Below are 15551 nucleotides of genomic sequence, written 5' to 3' on the forward strand. Positions count from 1 at the left end.
ACGGAAATTATGACCGGGTCTAGTATAATAATTTTTACATTAGCTTTATAGTGAAGTTGTACTTTCTATGCCAGTGAGCATGTTTGGGAAGAAGCAGTGCCCTAATTAGCATTTGCACTGATGGCACTTAGTTTAAAGGTATATTCGCTGATCCCTTTAAAAAAATTGAGATTTTAATACTTTGCCATGGTAGCTGATCAAAAGAACGTGCGCCGTAGCCCAAATGGTTAAGTCAAAATTGGAGGTGCAATTTTTTTTTATGTGGATCTGAAAATGAAAGCTGTTTTTCACGTTTTGAATTACGGATTTACATTGAAACAAAATGTGCCAAAAAACAACCTTATGCTATTGAAATCTGAGGTGACTTGGGATGATTTTTTTGAAGACCGGAGCCTGACATTTCCAAAGTGTGTAGCTGTTTGTGTATTTGTTCCTCTTTTCTATCCTTTTCTTATGCTCTTAGTGTATTTTTACCAGGAGAGGAGTCTTCTCTGAGGCAGGTCCTAATCATGCAAATTTTATTTTGAAATCATGTTCTCTACCCCACCTTCAACCAGACGCAGGATGGAATGATATTGGCAATATCAGTATTGAATACTCGGTGGCAGGTATCCCTTGTAACGAAGAACTACTACTGGGGCAAGCTCAATAATCGAAGAGAAACATTTGGCCAGAAGCTGGTCTGCTTTTTTTGCGGAACTCTGCTGTAGGATACACCCATCTTGATCTTTGCCTTTGCAAGGTTCTTGCATGTACTTTTGAACTAGGGTTGCATGTAGATTTCCCAGGTGGCAGGGGAGTATTTTTGTGAATCGCCTGACAAAAACTTATTGTCACATGCTGTATACCGTGAAAAGGCAAAGTATGTTTTTTCCCCTAGCAATTAGTCTGGCAATACCCAGGCACCATCCACTATTGAGATGCATTTTCTTAGTGGCTACTGCTGCACTTCTTCTTTCCCCACATAAAAATAATGGAATCGGCAAACTTAACTTTGTTGAAAAGCTATGATGGCCCATTCATCATTATTAAACCATTATAGCTTTAATATTCTATTCAGAATAGGCACATTTTTCTTTCTAAACAAATCCCAAGATCTCCCCTTCTTTCCCAGAGCTCCCATATTGTGTTTTAGAACAGTTGCCAAGTCCTGTATTTCCAGCCAGGCCTTCTCAAGAAGTGATATATGTAGTAAACTTGGCCATCCGTTGGCCCCTGCCACCTATCCATTGAATGCAACCCTGGATGCAAAGACCTTTTTCTTGCACATCTAGAATCCATGCTTTACTCCGCTGCTTCCATCTCTACAAGATCCTGGGAGATTTGAACCTAGTATTATAGAAAATCTGTGTTTATCCTATTAAACTATGGTCCTTCTATTTCTTGTTACACACATTCTTCCTGCCCACTGCTGTAGTAAACCACTAAATGTATTTTTGGTCATCACGTTACCTTCTGATTGAACACTCCTCATCTGACTGCTGTACACCAACTTTTGCAGCGTGAATCTTTCTGGATTCACTATGCTGTGCATTATTCCGCGATCTTGTGGTTGGGTCCGGATTCGTAGTCTTTTCTTTGTTTTTTTTTGTAGCCCAGGTGGGCGGCGACGACCACCATTTGGTGCACCTTCCGTGACGTCGTCGTGCTTCCTGCGGAAGTCCCACCTTAGGGGCGCCATCTTCAGATTCTTTTTTCCGCCGTTGGGTCTGGATCGTCATCGAGAAGCTCCAGAGTTACAGCCGAAGGAAGAAGAAAGAAAAGCGAGTTTCGTCGACAAATACATCGGAGATATCACAGGAAAGGAAGATATTTCATCAGGAACGCGAAGAAAGGAGGTTCAGCGCCCTTTTCTTCGACGACCTTGGAGAATGCGCACTCAGAGGCCCTGAGCGCAATGGACAAGACGCCATTCAAGTTCTGCCCAAACTGCCACCACAAGTTTGCGCAGAAGGACCAGCATCCGGTCGAACACCAGAGTAAGGACTGCAACGCCTGCTCAGCCTTCGCTCCGAAGACGCTCAGGGTGAGAGATCGGCAGAGAAGAGCCAACGCCAACATGGATGGCAAGGGTAAGGCCCTGTCGCTCTACGATCTGGGCCTCTCCACGGACGACGAGGACAACGTCGCCGAGACAGCCGAAAACTTCACGGTCGTAGAGACCGACAAGAAAAAAGAAGACGAGGTAAGAGAATCGTCGAGCGCAAAACAGAAAGTACCTCAAACACGAGGGTGACTCGAGAAAATCTGAGTCTAAGTCCACGAAGGGAGCCCCGGCGCCGAAAACTTCGACCAAAGGGGGAACCATGGACAAGAGGCCGAGCGGATCCTTAGAGAAGGACTCGCTGGTGCCGAAAGACGCCGAAAAGCAAGGGTCGTCGAAGACAACCCAGGAAACGGGCCGATCGACGCTGAAAGAACGGTCGACGTCTATGCAAGTTTCGACGAAAAGACCCGCGGTCGCCGCCGAAAGCATCTCCGAGATGGAGAAGAAGAAGAGGCGGCTCGAGGCCGAAATGGAGAACATCCTTCAAAGGAAGAAGGAGTTCGACGCCAAGATAAAGGAATTCAAGATACCAACGTTTTCATCGGCGGACGTCGTCGAGGTCGAGGACGAATTCGACACCGAGGGACTGATGAGGGATCTCGAAGAGGAAGACGAGACCTATTATGACGAGGAAGCCGAGGAAGAAGACCAACAGCCGGTCTACGGCTCAGCACCATCTACCAGCCACGAGATCGAATGGCAGGATCTCGACACCGAAAACCCGGAGGAGACCGTGGACACGTACCCTTCGAGGCCTTCGCCACCCGACGACATCGGGGTGTACAATATGGTGGTCAGGAGCGCAGCGACAGCCTTCGGCGTCAAATTCGACGAAGAGAAGCCGAAAGCCGATTTTCTCCTCGAGACCCTGCTCCCCATCCAGACGAGGAGCCAGTTCCTCCCCATGCTACAAAGCGTGATGAATCAGGGGAGAGAAGCCTTCAAGGAACCAGCGACCTGCCGGTCCATCACGCCCAGGACTGAGAAGAAGTATAAGCACTCTTCCATGGACCCCCCTTACATCAAAGGTAGCGTGACTGCCGACTCCATCATAGCTTCCACGGCCAGGAGAAGGGCCAACGTACCAGCAACCTCGGGCCCACCACCTGATAAAGAGAGCAGGAGGATAGACCTCACAGGAAGAAAGGTTGAGAGGAACGCCACTATGCACTGGCGCATGGCAAATTCCAATGCTCTCCTCAATAGACACCAGTACCAGCACTGGGACGAGATGGGGGAGCTAGTAAAGCACCTCCCCGAAGAATACCGCCAGAGATCCTCACACCTAGTAGATGAAGGCAAAAACATCGCCAACTCCTGCATAAAGACGGCGTTGGACGGGGCAGAGACTTCAGCAAGACTCATGGCCATAGGGGTCACCAAGAGAAGGCATGCATGGTTAAGAATCTTGGGATTCAAACCGGAGGTGCAGAACAACATCCTTAGCACCCCCTTCAACGGAGAGACACTGTTCGGAGCAACAGTTGACGAGAAGCTCACCCAGCTGAAAAAAGAAAACGAAACGGCGAGGTCCATGGGGGCCCTACAGCTGAGGGGAATGAGGCGAGGCAATCCCTCAAGGAGACCCTACGGTAGGGGAGGAAACCAGCAGGGGCCATCGCACCAGACGTTCCAGCAGGGTCAGCAGGGTGAAGGTCACGGACAGGGTCAACAGAAGCAAAACTGGCAGTACCAGCCTCGGGGCCAGTCCTTTCGCGGGAGAGGGAACGGACGTGGCCAGAGAAGGAGAGGGGGGGGGGACCAGCCCTCATCAAAGTGACTCAGCACTCAGGAGGACGCCTACCCTCGACATGCCCCCAGGGGTGAGGCGGGAAACAGTAACATCGAGGGGGAGAGAAGGATCAGAAGCCTACGAGCATACACCAGTAGGCGGAAGGCTGAGGTTCTACCTGCACGAGTGGCGGCGTATAACCACAGACAAGTGGATACTGAACATCATGCAGTACGGATACTGCGTAGATTTGGAAAAGAAACCGCCAAACAGGAAGCCAAAGGGAAGGCAAAGATCGGCTCAAGAACTGACCCTACTCAGAGAAGAAACACGGAAGCTTCTAGAAAAGAGAGCCATAGAGCCTGTGCCGTTCAGAGAACGCAACAAGGGGGTCTACTCAAACTACTTCGTGGTCCCGAAGGTAGACGGGAGCTTCAGACCCATCCTGGACCTGCGATACCTAAACAAGTTCATCAGAACGCAAAGGTTCAAGATGACTTCGCTGCAGGAGGTACTGCCCCAAATAAGACACGGAGACTTCATGGTCACCGTGGACCTCAAGAATGCCTACCTGCACATCCCAATATACAGAAGACACAAGGGACTTCTAAGGTTCAACATCGACCAGGAACACTACCAGTTCACAACCCTGGCATTCGGATTAAAATCGGCGCCAAGGGTTTTTACAAAATGCCTGTCGGCGGTCGCGGCCCACCTACGAAGGCAGGGGATACACGTCTACCCCTACTTAGACGACTGGCTGGTCAAGGCAAACTCACGCGAAAAGTGCGAGAGGCACGCAAAACGCGTAACAGACACTCTCACGAACCTGGGGTTCTCGGTTCACTGGGGGAAGTCGTCGATGGAACCGGAGCAGGTGAAGATTTTCCTGGGGGCAAAAATCAACTCCCTGAACAGTACAGTGGTGCCCAGCGACAGGAGGACAGATGCCCTACTGAAGGAGACGCGGCTCTACCAGAAGGGGCGAGCTCTGACAGTGAGGTCAGTGAGCAAGATGATGGGGATGATGGCATCGTGTATCCAGCTGGTGCCGAATGTACGCCTGCACATGAGACCATTCCAGGAATGGCTACAACAGCAATGGTCACAAGCAAACGGAAGTTGGGAGGATCTAGTGGTTGTTGCGCACGCAGTGCAGGAGGAGATAACTTGGTGGAACAGAGACAACATGACAGCAGGGAGGAGCCTGACACCACCAAACCCAACAATGACCATTACCACGGACGCATCGCAAAAGGGATGGGGAGCGCACATGGACAACCTCAGAGTGAGGGGTCTGTGGGCTCCAGCGGATGCGGTTCGCCATATCAATTACCTCGAGTTGAAGACAATCCTGCTAGCCCTGAAGGCATTCCAGAGGCACCTGTACAACCAGAGGGTGTTGGTTCAAACAGACAACACCACGGCGATGTTCTACATCAACAAGCAGGGGGGGACACAGTCGTTCCCACTCTCCTCTCTGGCTCAGGAGATTTGGAGATGGGCCATACCTCTCAGGATAGATCTACTAGCAATTCACCTACCTGGGAGGGACAATGTGGAGGCAGACTGGCTAAGCAGGCAGACCTCGGCATCGCACGAGTGGGAGCTCAATGGCCAGGAAACGGAGAAGCTTTTCCGGAGATGGGGAACTCCCACAATAGACCTATTTGCAACACGCCAAAATGCAAAATGCCAAAGCTTCGCGTCCAGGCAACCAGATCAGCAATCCCAGGGAAATGCCCTATGGATAAGCTGGTCGAGGACATTTGCCTACGCCTTTCCACCGATACCCCTGTTGCACAGAGTGCTCGACAAGTGCAGAACCAGCAACATGACTCTGATCCTAGTGGCTCCGCAGTGGGCGAGGCAGACATGGTTCTCACAAATTCAAGAAATGGCACAAGGCAATCCGTACAGGTTCGAGAGGAGAAAAGACCTGCTCTCAATGCAAAACGGAGAGGTCCTGCATCCAGAGCCAGAGACCCTCAACCTGGCGGCATGGCTCCTGAAGACCTAGAGTTCGCACACCTAAGATTGCCTCAGAGCACTATGCGAGTGCTGCGGGAGGCAAGGAAACCAACTACACGAAAATGCTACAGCGCAAAATGGAAGAGATTCACGGTGTGGTGCAGGAAAAAGGGCCTGCAAAACAGAATGACAAGAGACTCAACAGTTCTGAGGTACCTCACACACCTTCTAAAGAGTAACCTCTGCCCGAGCTCCCTAAGGGTACACCTAGCGGCGATCGTTGCCTACACCAGAGGTGAAAAGGGTGGAAGTTTCTTCACCTCGCAGGTGGTGAAGAGATTCATGGAGGGAGCCAAAAGAATGGCCCCTCCGAAAAGGTTGCCGCCGCCGGCATGGAATCTAAACGTGGTTCTGACGGAGCTCATGAAGGCGCCGTTTGAACCCATTCACAAGGCCACTCTGCAAATGTTGACGATGAAAACGGCCTTTCTAGTGGCCATAACCTCACTACGCAGGGTGAGCGAGCTTCAAGCGCTAACGCTACAGGAACCCTACATTCAGATTCACAAAGACAGGGTAGTCCTGAGGACGGACCCACACTTCATGCCCAAGGTGGTGTCGGCGTTCCACATGAATCAGAGTATTCAGATACCAAGTTTCTTCCAAAACCCGACTACAAACGCAGAAAAGGCCCTGCACACCCTCGATGCCAGAAGAGCAGTGATGCACTACATTGAGAGAACCAAGGAACTCAGGAAGTCGAAGCAGCTGTTTGTGTCCTTTGCTACTAGCTTCATGGGTAGGCCAGTGACTAAGGGCACCATCGCTAGGTGGATTGCCCTCACTATTCAATTCTGCCACAAACAGGCTGGACAGGAGCTAGCGGAGGGGCCCCAGGCTCACTCCACAAGGAAGAAGGGGGCCACCGTTGCCTTCCTGGCGAACACGCCCATCCAGGACATTTGCCTCGCGGCAACTTGGGCATCTGTGCACACGTTCACGAAACACTACTGCGTGGACATTCAGATGAATAAGGAAGCACAGGTCGGACAGAAGGTGCTTCAACACATTTTCAACGACCAACGCTCATCTTCCACCCAGCCACCACAAAATTAGGAAAACCGCTACAAAATCTATGCACAGCATAGTGAATCCAGAAAGATTCACGCTGCAAACCAATAGTTTCTTACCTGTCGGTGTAGTTTTGCAGCTTGAAGATCTTTCTGGATTCGCTAGCGAACCCACCCACCTCCGCCAGGAAGATGAGGCTGGAGGAAGAGGGGGTGAAATGGAAAAGATCAAAGAAATGCAAACGTACAGAAAAATGGACAAGAAGGATTAAGCAATCGCCTAGGGTTTAAAAAAAAAAAAAGAGAAAGGGAAAAAAGAACCCGAAGATGGCGCCCCTAAGGTGGGACTTCCGCAGGAAGCACGACGACGTCACGGAAGGTGCACCAAATGGTGGTCGTCGCCGCCCACCTGGGCTACAAAAAAAAAAAAAAAATAAAGAAAAGATTACGAATCCGGACCCAACCACAAGATCGCGGAATAATGCACAGCATAGTGAATCCAGAAAGATCTTCAAGCTGCAAAACTACACCGACAGGTAAGAAACTATTCGATACCTCTGCTTAACCCCTGGACAACTCTTTCTCTGAAGTATAATTCAGAACCATCTCCGACTTACTGAAACAACTTCAGTCATCTGACCATCAAAGCAGGTACTGCCACCTTTTCAGAATATACTACTGTTGGCACTCGACCTTCACCTACTCTACCTATCTCCCCCTCCCCATCCATTTGCTCAGCTGCCACTGCCATTAATCCAAGTCTAAAATGTCAGATGCATACACTGTCTTGAAGATGGTGTAATTAATGCACACAAGAAATCTTAGACTTGTAGAAAAGAATCATCCAACCTCTGACAAATACTACTTGTACATACGTTGCTCATGCCTCCCCATCAAAATTAACCCACACCGAACATTCTCTTCTCAGTACTTTAAACACCAGTCCTTTGCTCTTTACTGCCAAAGACTTTATGCTAATAAAATATTTCCCATCTGTACCACTGTTATCCTACTCCTTGTACAACCATCAATGTTATATACTCCCCTCTTGTAAGAAAGTAGCTCTGTATATACTGAACCAAATTAAGGTTCAGTGTGCACAGAGTCCACAGTCCCCAGAGGTTTGACAGAGGCTAAAGTTAGATATAACCTTACTCTCTAAAGTGGTACATTGGTCGAGCAGTAAGGCTGTATCAGAGGACAGTGTAAAGCATTTGTTGTACACACTCAGTCAGCAAATGATCTCACACACTCAAGAACTGAACTCTAGGTCAATTCTTTTGTATATAAAAATATATAGTTTTATTTTAGAACCAACAACCGGTATCAAAATACTTTCTCAGAATGAAATGCTGTAGTTGTATACTTTCAATAAGTAATAGACGTTTAAATGTAATAGTTAGTTGTTGGAATAGGCAACACAATTCAAACACAATTATAACATTGAGCTCAATGGGAGTTTTTAAGTAAATGCAATTTCAGTTACTTTGCGTATGATTTTCTTACTCAGGGTTGGATCCTGGATTCAACCCTGGTGCAGTTCCTGTAAACAGTTGAAAGAAATCGTTTTTGTTACACAGACGATTTTTAAGGAATATTTGTATGTTTCAAAAATCGACACTTGGAAGAATTTCTGGCAAAAAAACAGACAGTGTTATCCTATGGAGGAAAATCAAGTTATCGGTCAGTACAGTTGTGATTACTTTTCAGGGTCAGTGCTGGGCACCAAGATCCAGCACTGGGATCTCTCCTGATAACAGGTGAGTAATTTCGTTTTCGTTGATCGTCTGATTTTTAGTGAATATTTTAAAGTTTCAAAACTCGACACTTGGAAGAATTTCCAAGTGAAACCAGTCAATGTTACCCTATGGAAAAAATGTAGGTTATCGGCTTTCAGGTAAGTACTCGACTGGCAGAGTTAATGTTCTGGGCATAGACTCAGGGGTCTCCCAGGGTCAGGTAGGTATAGTTGTTACACCCTCAGCGGCACTGGGGCAGCCGGGTGCACAGAGAGTTAGGCCCAATGTTAGCCTATGGTGGGCAGTGGGCCTTTGGTTGGTGCCTGCTTGCAGGCAGGCCACGCAGCTGTGGGAGCTGGGCTTCTGTTCACTTACTCAGGGCAAGTGGGGAAGTAAGATAGGCTAGATGTTGCACTTCCAGGGGCACTCGGGCGGCTGGGTGCAGGGTGCTTTTGAGCCATTGGGCGCTCAATGTATTTCAATGGAGAAGCTACCCCAAAGGCTGCAAGCTCGGAGACGAAGATTCTTCAGGTGCGACCACCACTTCGAGAGGTAAGTTGGGAAGCTGTAGGTTAGATGGGGGCACAGGGCGCCGCAGGGCGCCGGGTGCAGGGTTGCCTTTTGGCATCTGGAAATCTTACCCTCTGCTGGTCGCGGTTGGAGGGGTCCCTGGTTCTGAGGCTGCAGGCGTCGTCGGGAGCGTCGAGGAGGGTCCTTGGGTGCTGGATTCATGGTCACAGTCACCGGGGGGGGGGGATGTCCTCTTGGTCTTTGTCCGCTCAGGCCTGGCTTGGCGGGTGCAAGAGTGTGCGAGTCGCAAGGCAGCCAGGTCCTCCGGGGTTTTCGAGGTTGCTGACCACTGGAGACACCGGGTTTTTAGCAGGAGCAGGTTCGATGGTCGACAGGCCTGTAGGGCTGAGGCCAAGTCAGTTGGTGTTGTCCTTTTGTTAGTAGCTGCACGGCAGGTCGTCTTTCTTCTTGTTCTTCATCCTTGTTTCGGATTCGGAATGTGAGGAAGGAAGGTTCATGGTGCCCCTAAATACTAAATTTAGGGGCGTTACAGGTAGGTAAAGGGCAGGGACCAATGGGTCCCCTCCCTGGGGTGGGTACACCCCCTATCCTGCCACTCTCGTTGGAGGGGGGCAGGAGCCTAGTCCTGATTGGGCAGGGCTCCCCATCCTCAAGATGGCGAGAGCCCGGAGTTGGGCTTCACCTCGCCTCCCCCACCTGAGGGGGTGGGGTTGGCAGAGGCTGGCACACCCCCTTTCCTCACTTGGGCTTTCCCGCCAGTCTTCCCGCCAGAGTGGGGGTCAGAACCGGTGGGGACCAGTTGCTGAGTACAGCAAGTAGTCTGGGGAGGCTCACAAAGGCGTCATGCATTTGAAGCTTCCCCTGCCCATCCTGGGGGAGGGGACCTAGCACCTCGCCCAGAATGTGCATTGTTGCAGGCCCAGGAGAGCAGATGGGTCTCCACCCAGGGGTCCAGCAACATGTCTGCTGGGTGGCAGCCTAGGCAGCCTCTCGGGCAGGACGGGGATTGTAGGTTAGGTTCAGGGGGCAACTCTTAAGTATCCCTCTGTCATGCATTTTACATTATATCCCACACTGGCATCAGTGTGGGTTTAAATGTGCTGAGAAGTTCGATACCAAACTTCTCAGTCTTCAGTGTAGCTATCATGGTGCTGTGGAGTTCGTGTTGACGACCTACCAGCACCATATACTCTTAATGGCAGCACTGCACTTACAGTGCCCAGGAATGGACCTGGGTACTGTAGGGGTACAGGGCTCATGCACCTGTACCCTCACCACTGGCATAGTGCACCCAGCTAGAGGGGTGACTGAGATATGCCAGGGCAGTGTGTTTGTGGGCATGGCACACAGGGATGTGTGCCATGTCGACTGTTTTGTTCTGCACCAAGACACTCGGCCTGCAAAGGCTGTGTGTGTGTCAGAGTACAGGGCCTCAAAGGGTGGCACAATAAGTGCTGCAGCCCTAAGGGACCTTCTCTGGTCACAGTGCCTTGGGTACCTATGGTACCATTTACCAGGGGCTGACATGTGGCCAGAGATGCCAATTGGGTTTAGGCTTCAATGCAGTTTTAGGGAAGGCACACAGGCCCTGGCACCTGATTGGCAGGAGCCCAGGGCACACTCAGTCAAAGTACATCAGCAATTCAGCAAAAAGTGGGGGCATAGCATACAAGAAAGATGGCACTTTCTCACACCTCTATACAAGTCCCATCACCCACTTGGTATCCTAATTTCCTACAATGACTATGGAGTTTATTCTTTTTTCAATAATAAATCATTTGTGTGCATTTCCAGCACATTTCACCACATAGCTTGTAAAACCTCTTACAATAGTTTCTAGAGTTCAAATTTAACCATTCATTTTTCAGACTTCTATCCTGAGTATTATAAAAACTAAGAAGCCATTCCAGTTTGAAAAGACGCACCTGTGAGCCCCTGCTCTCCTGATATATTTACCATCCTATCTTATGTAGTCTTTTTCCCATTCAGAAACCTCTGATTTGTTTCATTATTTAACATTTTGCTGTAGCACAACTGCACCTCACAGGCCTTGAGACACTTGAAATTGGGCTGTAATAAGAATAAATTGCAAACTTCTGAAACTTCACTTTGAGAACTTTGTAGTTACGAAACACTGCTGAAAATGGCAAAATAGTTAAGGTGAAAATGGGCCAGAAAAGATTTGTTGTTTGTAGAAGAAATTGTTGATCGATTGGGATCCGCGATTGTGAGGAAGCGCGTTCTAGAGTTTGGTGGCTTGCTGTAGAGTTCCTTCTGCTCTGAAGTTTAGAATTTTGCGATTTTCAGCAGTTCTTTGACTTTTATCTCTTTGTCCATTCCACCTGATAGTCACCATAAGTATCCTAAAAAATGTAGATGTGTGCCCATTCAAAAATATGCCATCAAGGCCACATCCAAGAATGCGCCATGTGCTAATTGCCTCTATAGAAGTGGGCAAGTTAAACATTTTTAATGTCTCTCCCTTTCATACCTAATAATACACTATTGGAAGGCTTGGTCTAAGTTTACTCCACTAACATGTTTAACTCCACACGCTACTGCCCTTTGGGCTTCATTCTTATCCATCTGAACATCTCACCATTGTTGATACTGCGCATCAGCTAACCTCCTTTGATACACTTACTAGTCTAAGAATCATAGTAAAGGCACTTGACTAGTTTAGCTGCTAACTTGAAGACAGTTCACTCTCTTTTCCTGTCTCTCACAGCCAGCCTCATCAACTATTGATTTTCTCCATGGTTTCGTACCGAAATTTCTGCTCTTCACTCATGCCACCTCTCTTAGATGGCAAAAACATCTCTCCCTTTGGATTGCCAGAACATCTGTCCGCCCAGAGGGCCCTTTTATTTTACTCCACCTGATATCCTAACATTCCACCACAGCTGAGAAATCCATAATTGTTTTCCAGACAGGAAAACCTTTATCACTATGCTTTCATTGAGCAAAGTAAAGTTAATGCTTTGTTATGGTCAAAATTACCTAGCATAATTTAAACGTCAAGTCAACCTGTGGTGCAGTGTATTTTGTCTTTTGAGCATGTCTTGGCAATTTGTTGATTACATCATGTGCTGTTCTTCGGTTCCAACCCATGTTAATGCTGCTTTTTTTTAAACTGTGGTTTTGGCATTTCTGTGCTCTATGCTTGCATGTACACTGCTTCTCAGAGATCAGCTCTGCAGATAATAGGTCAAGATTAATGTAACTCCAGTCCTATAATAATGCACTAGGAATAAAAACTGACTGTCTAGATCAAGCATTGGCAAAGCCAATATGTCTTTCCTAAATGAGAACTATTGGCTTTGTCAAATTATTTTTGCCATGATTGGGGGGGGGGAGGATGGGGGGGGGGGGGGGGGCCAGCAGTGACGCTGGAGTTATGGGATGACGCGAGCAGCAGCAACGCGAGGTAGATGGGGTGGGAGGGGGCGCGCAGCAGCGACTCGAGAGATGTGGGGGCACCCAGCAGCAGTGACACGAGAGAGATAGGGGTGGCGTCCAGCAGCAACGACATGGGAGGGGTGTACTACATGTAATGGGATCGTTTTTCGGGATTTCTTCACGCCGTAGGTAAATGTTTATAGAAGACCAGTGTGGCCTAATTCTGAAAATACTTGATTCACAAACAGTACTTCAGTGTTGCAAGACAAACCCATAGGTGAACTTGACCCACACTTACATTTGTTACGGGACAGTGGCCTTTTGAGGATAGTGGGCCTCCTGAAGCTCTACCCTCCTGGGTGATGGTAGCTTATGTCAGTGGATAGAGGCTAAAGGGCAGAAAGGGAAAAATGATTGCTGATGTAGCCCATGAGATTTGTAATATGTGCCTCTGCAATCCAGGATGACACCAACACGACCCAGGGTTGCGTTGTACTTACCTCAGCACTTGTTAAGATCAGGTGTAGGGAAATTAATGATAAGGGTATGTAAGTCTAACTAAATATTTTTGTGAATTATGGATTCGCTCACCGCAGAGTCCCTAACTCCAAGTGATCTCAAGGCTTAACCAGAATTCCATTGCTTCTGCAGTGTAAGCCTAGCAAGTGGCTACTGTGTTTTTTTTTTTTTGTGTTTTTTTTTGTGTTTTGTCTGTGACAATGTTTCGCTGCACGACTCTATGGATTTAGTTGAGGTGTTTGTTTTAAATACAAAAATGAAATATTGATTTAAATCATAAGCTGCAGGATATGATGTGCTGATATTGAATATTTTCTTCTTTTAGATATTATTACAACAAGAGGATCCTTCATAAAACTAAAGGCAAAAGATTCACTTACAAGTTCAACTTCAATAAACTTGTGATGCCCAACTACCCTTTCATCAACATTCGGCACAATGGTAAGCAAACAGCCACCCAAGTCTATTGCTTGCCTGCGTGTGTGCTAGTGTTGGCACTCTGGTCTTCCCTAGTTTATTTTTTTCTAATCCTTCCAGAAATGTTGCTTTGCCGGTTTCCTTATTAGAATGCTGTATTCTTGTGATATTTAAACACAGAATATATATTCCTTGTCTAAAAAAATACATTAAATGTCTGATCATTTTAATCCCTATGCACCCAGTGTTTGGCATATGTTTGTGTTTTTCAGATATGGTGGGAAACTTTGCAATGCATATTTGTACAGAATACTGTTGAGAGAGGCCAGTTTCAAATGTTTTTGCCCTGCTCTTGTTCCCTCAAGTTTGCAACAAACATGTAGTGTGTTAACTGTTGCTTACTGAGGTGTTTTGTTTTTTGGTGGTATGAGATTGCCCTTGTCATGCTACTCTCTCCAGGTGCGAAGCGAAAATGTTTTTTGACTCCATATACTGGTGGGCGGGGTTCTTTGCTCCGGTTCCTATCGAGGCATTATTAAGTTGGGAAATTCTGAATGGAGGAAGAAATTTGCCTGCCGGTTGATGCTAGTAGTAAATCTGAGATACAGCTCACTACATTTTATCATGCATACAGGTTTTATCCATCTGATCTATTAAAATCAGCAATTAAGAACAGGTTCAAAACTATCAATGAGAACATGCAAAGCAAATCAAACTAACAACATGACTCATGTTGCCACTGGATCAAATGGTACAGTTATGCCAATTTTTGTAATAATTGTACGAGCACTGTGGTTATAATGCGAAACATAAAACCCTCTAAAATGCCTCAATTAGGTTGGTGCGACAACCACACTATCCTCGTAGTCTTTTCATGACCTCACTTAACATCACAGACCTTGATATAATTGGTTACATAACTGGTTATATAAGCACGCTTACACAGTGCATTGCTGATAATGTGCTCAGTGTTGGCATTTAGAAAGCAACTAATGGCCCATTAAGTAGTGCGTGACCGGTGGTGAAAGACTGCAGTGCTACTTATTGGCAGTTAACCGGTGTCCCTCTAGATTGCACAGCTAAAAAGAAAAAAGCTGCAGTACCACTGATTGCTGTTTTGCATATATGACTATTTAGTATTTTTTACCACCATCCTTATAATTGCTGAGGGTGCCTGGTCGTTGTCTGGAAACCTCTGCTCTGACTTCAGTTGCATATCACTGGTAAGGGAGTCTTCCATATCCATACTGTAAGCACAAGACATCAGTTAGTACTCGGTGGTGCCGCAGCATTTTACTCCAAAAAATTGTTGAGGGAGACCTGTTCACTGGTTTGGTAGGTTATCTTATGTATGTGATAAAGTAGTGACTTTTCTTGCTTTCATTTTACTAAATATAGAGGTCAAAATAGATGTAGAGGTCAAAATGGGGTTCAAGAAGCAGATCATAAGTCGCGCCTGGATGCTGGCACTTTTGCCGTTCCATTTCAATTGGACTAGGTTTACCAAATCTTTCAAGTGAGATGTTGTATGCCATTTACGGCCCACTGCAGTATTCAAGGCAGTGGTTTGTAATTTTATAAAATACTTAATTGTGTAAGGAATAGAAATCCAATTGACCGTTTTGATTCTAAACAGAGAGGCAACAGATTAGGACTGGATTCTCATATCTGAGCACTGATAATATACTCTTGTTATGCTGGGCGAATATATCGTGGATTTGATTCTGGCTAAGTCTCCTATTATGCCACATTTGATTACAGAAGACGCTGAGCATAGCAGAGTTGTATTTTTGATAAATATTTTGTTATTCACACGCTCTGTCTATCCGTGTAATCATTTTAGGGCAGCTTTTTGACCACAGTAGGGTTTTGAATATGCTAACACTTTCATTATGCCATAGTACTGGTTATAGCAGAGTTCAGGATGTTCCATTCTTCTAGCTGTCCCACTGCTCTCTTTCTTACTTTAGATTTTAAGGAAGAGCCTTGTGCATTGCTTTGACAAATCTACTATTAGGTATTCACTCATATTCTCAACATTTCACAATGCTTTGAATGAATGAAAGGTTTTGTATAGCGCAACTTTCACTCCAGGAGCATCTTGGCGCTTTAGCGGATAAAGGACA

The 15551-nt window shown here is 47.0% G+C and overlaps 1 protein-coding gene across 5 annotated transcripts in view; it reads left to right on the plus strand.

Moving 5' to 3' along the window:
* ETV3 (ETS variant transcription factor 3) overlaps nt 1-15551 on the plus strand; it is a 133721-nt gene that overhangs the window by 64977 nt on the left and 53193 nt on the right. For all 5 annotated transcript variants that reach the window (XM_085639845.1, XM_085639848.1, XM_085639846.1 and 2 more), the window contains exon 4: nt 13334-13449. In XM_085639845.1, coding sequence (XP_085495971.1) covers nt 13334-13449 — 116 coding nt within the window. The remainder of the gene's footprint in view (nt 1-13333; nt 13450-15551) is intronic.

Source organism: Triturus cristatus, chromosome 12 (assembly GCF_964204655.1).
Source record: "Triturus cristatus chromosome 12, aTriCri1.1, whole genome shotgun sequence".
NCBI lineage: Eukaryota > Metazoa > Chordata > Amphibia > Caudata > Salamandridae > Triturus > Triturus cristatus.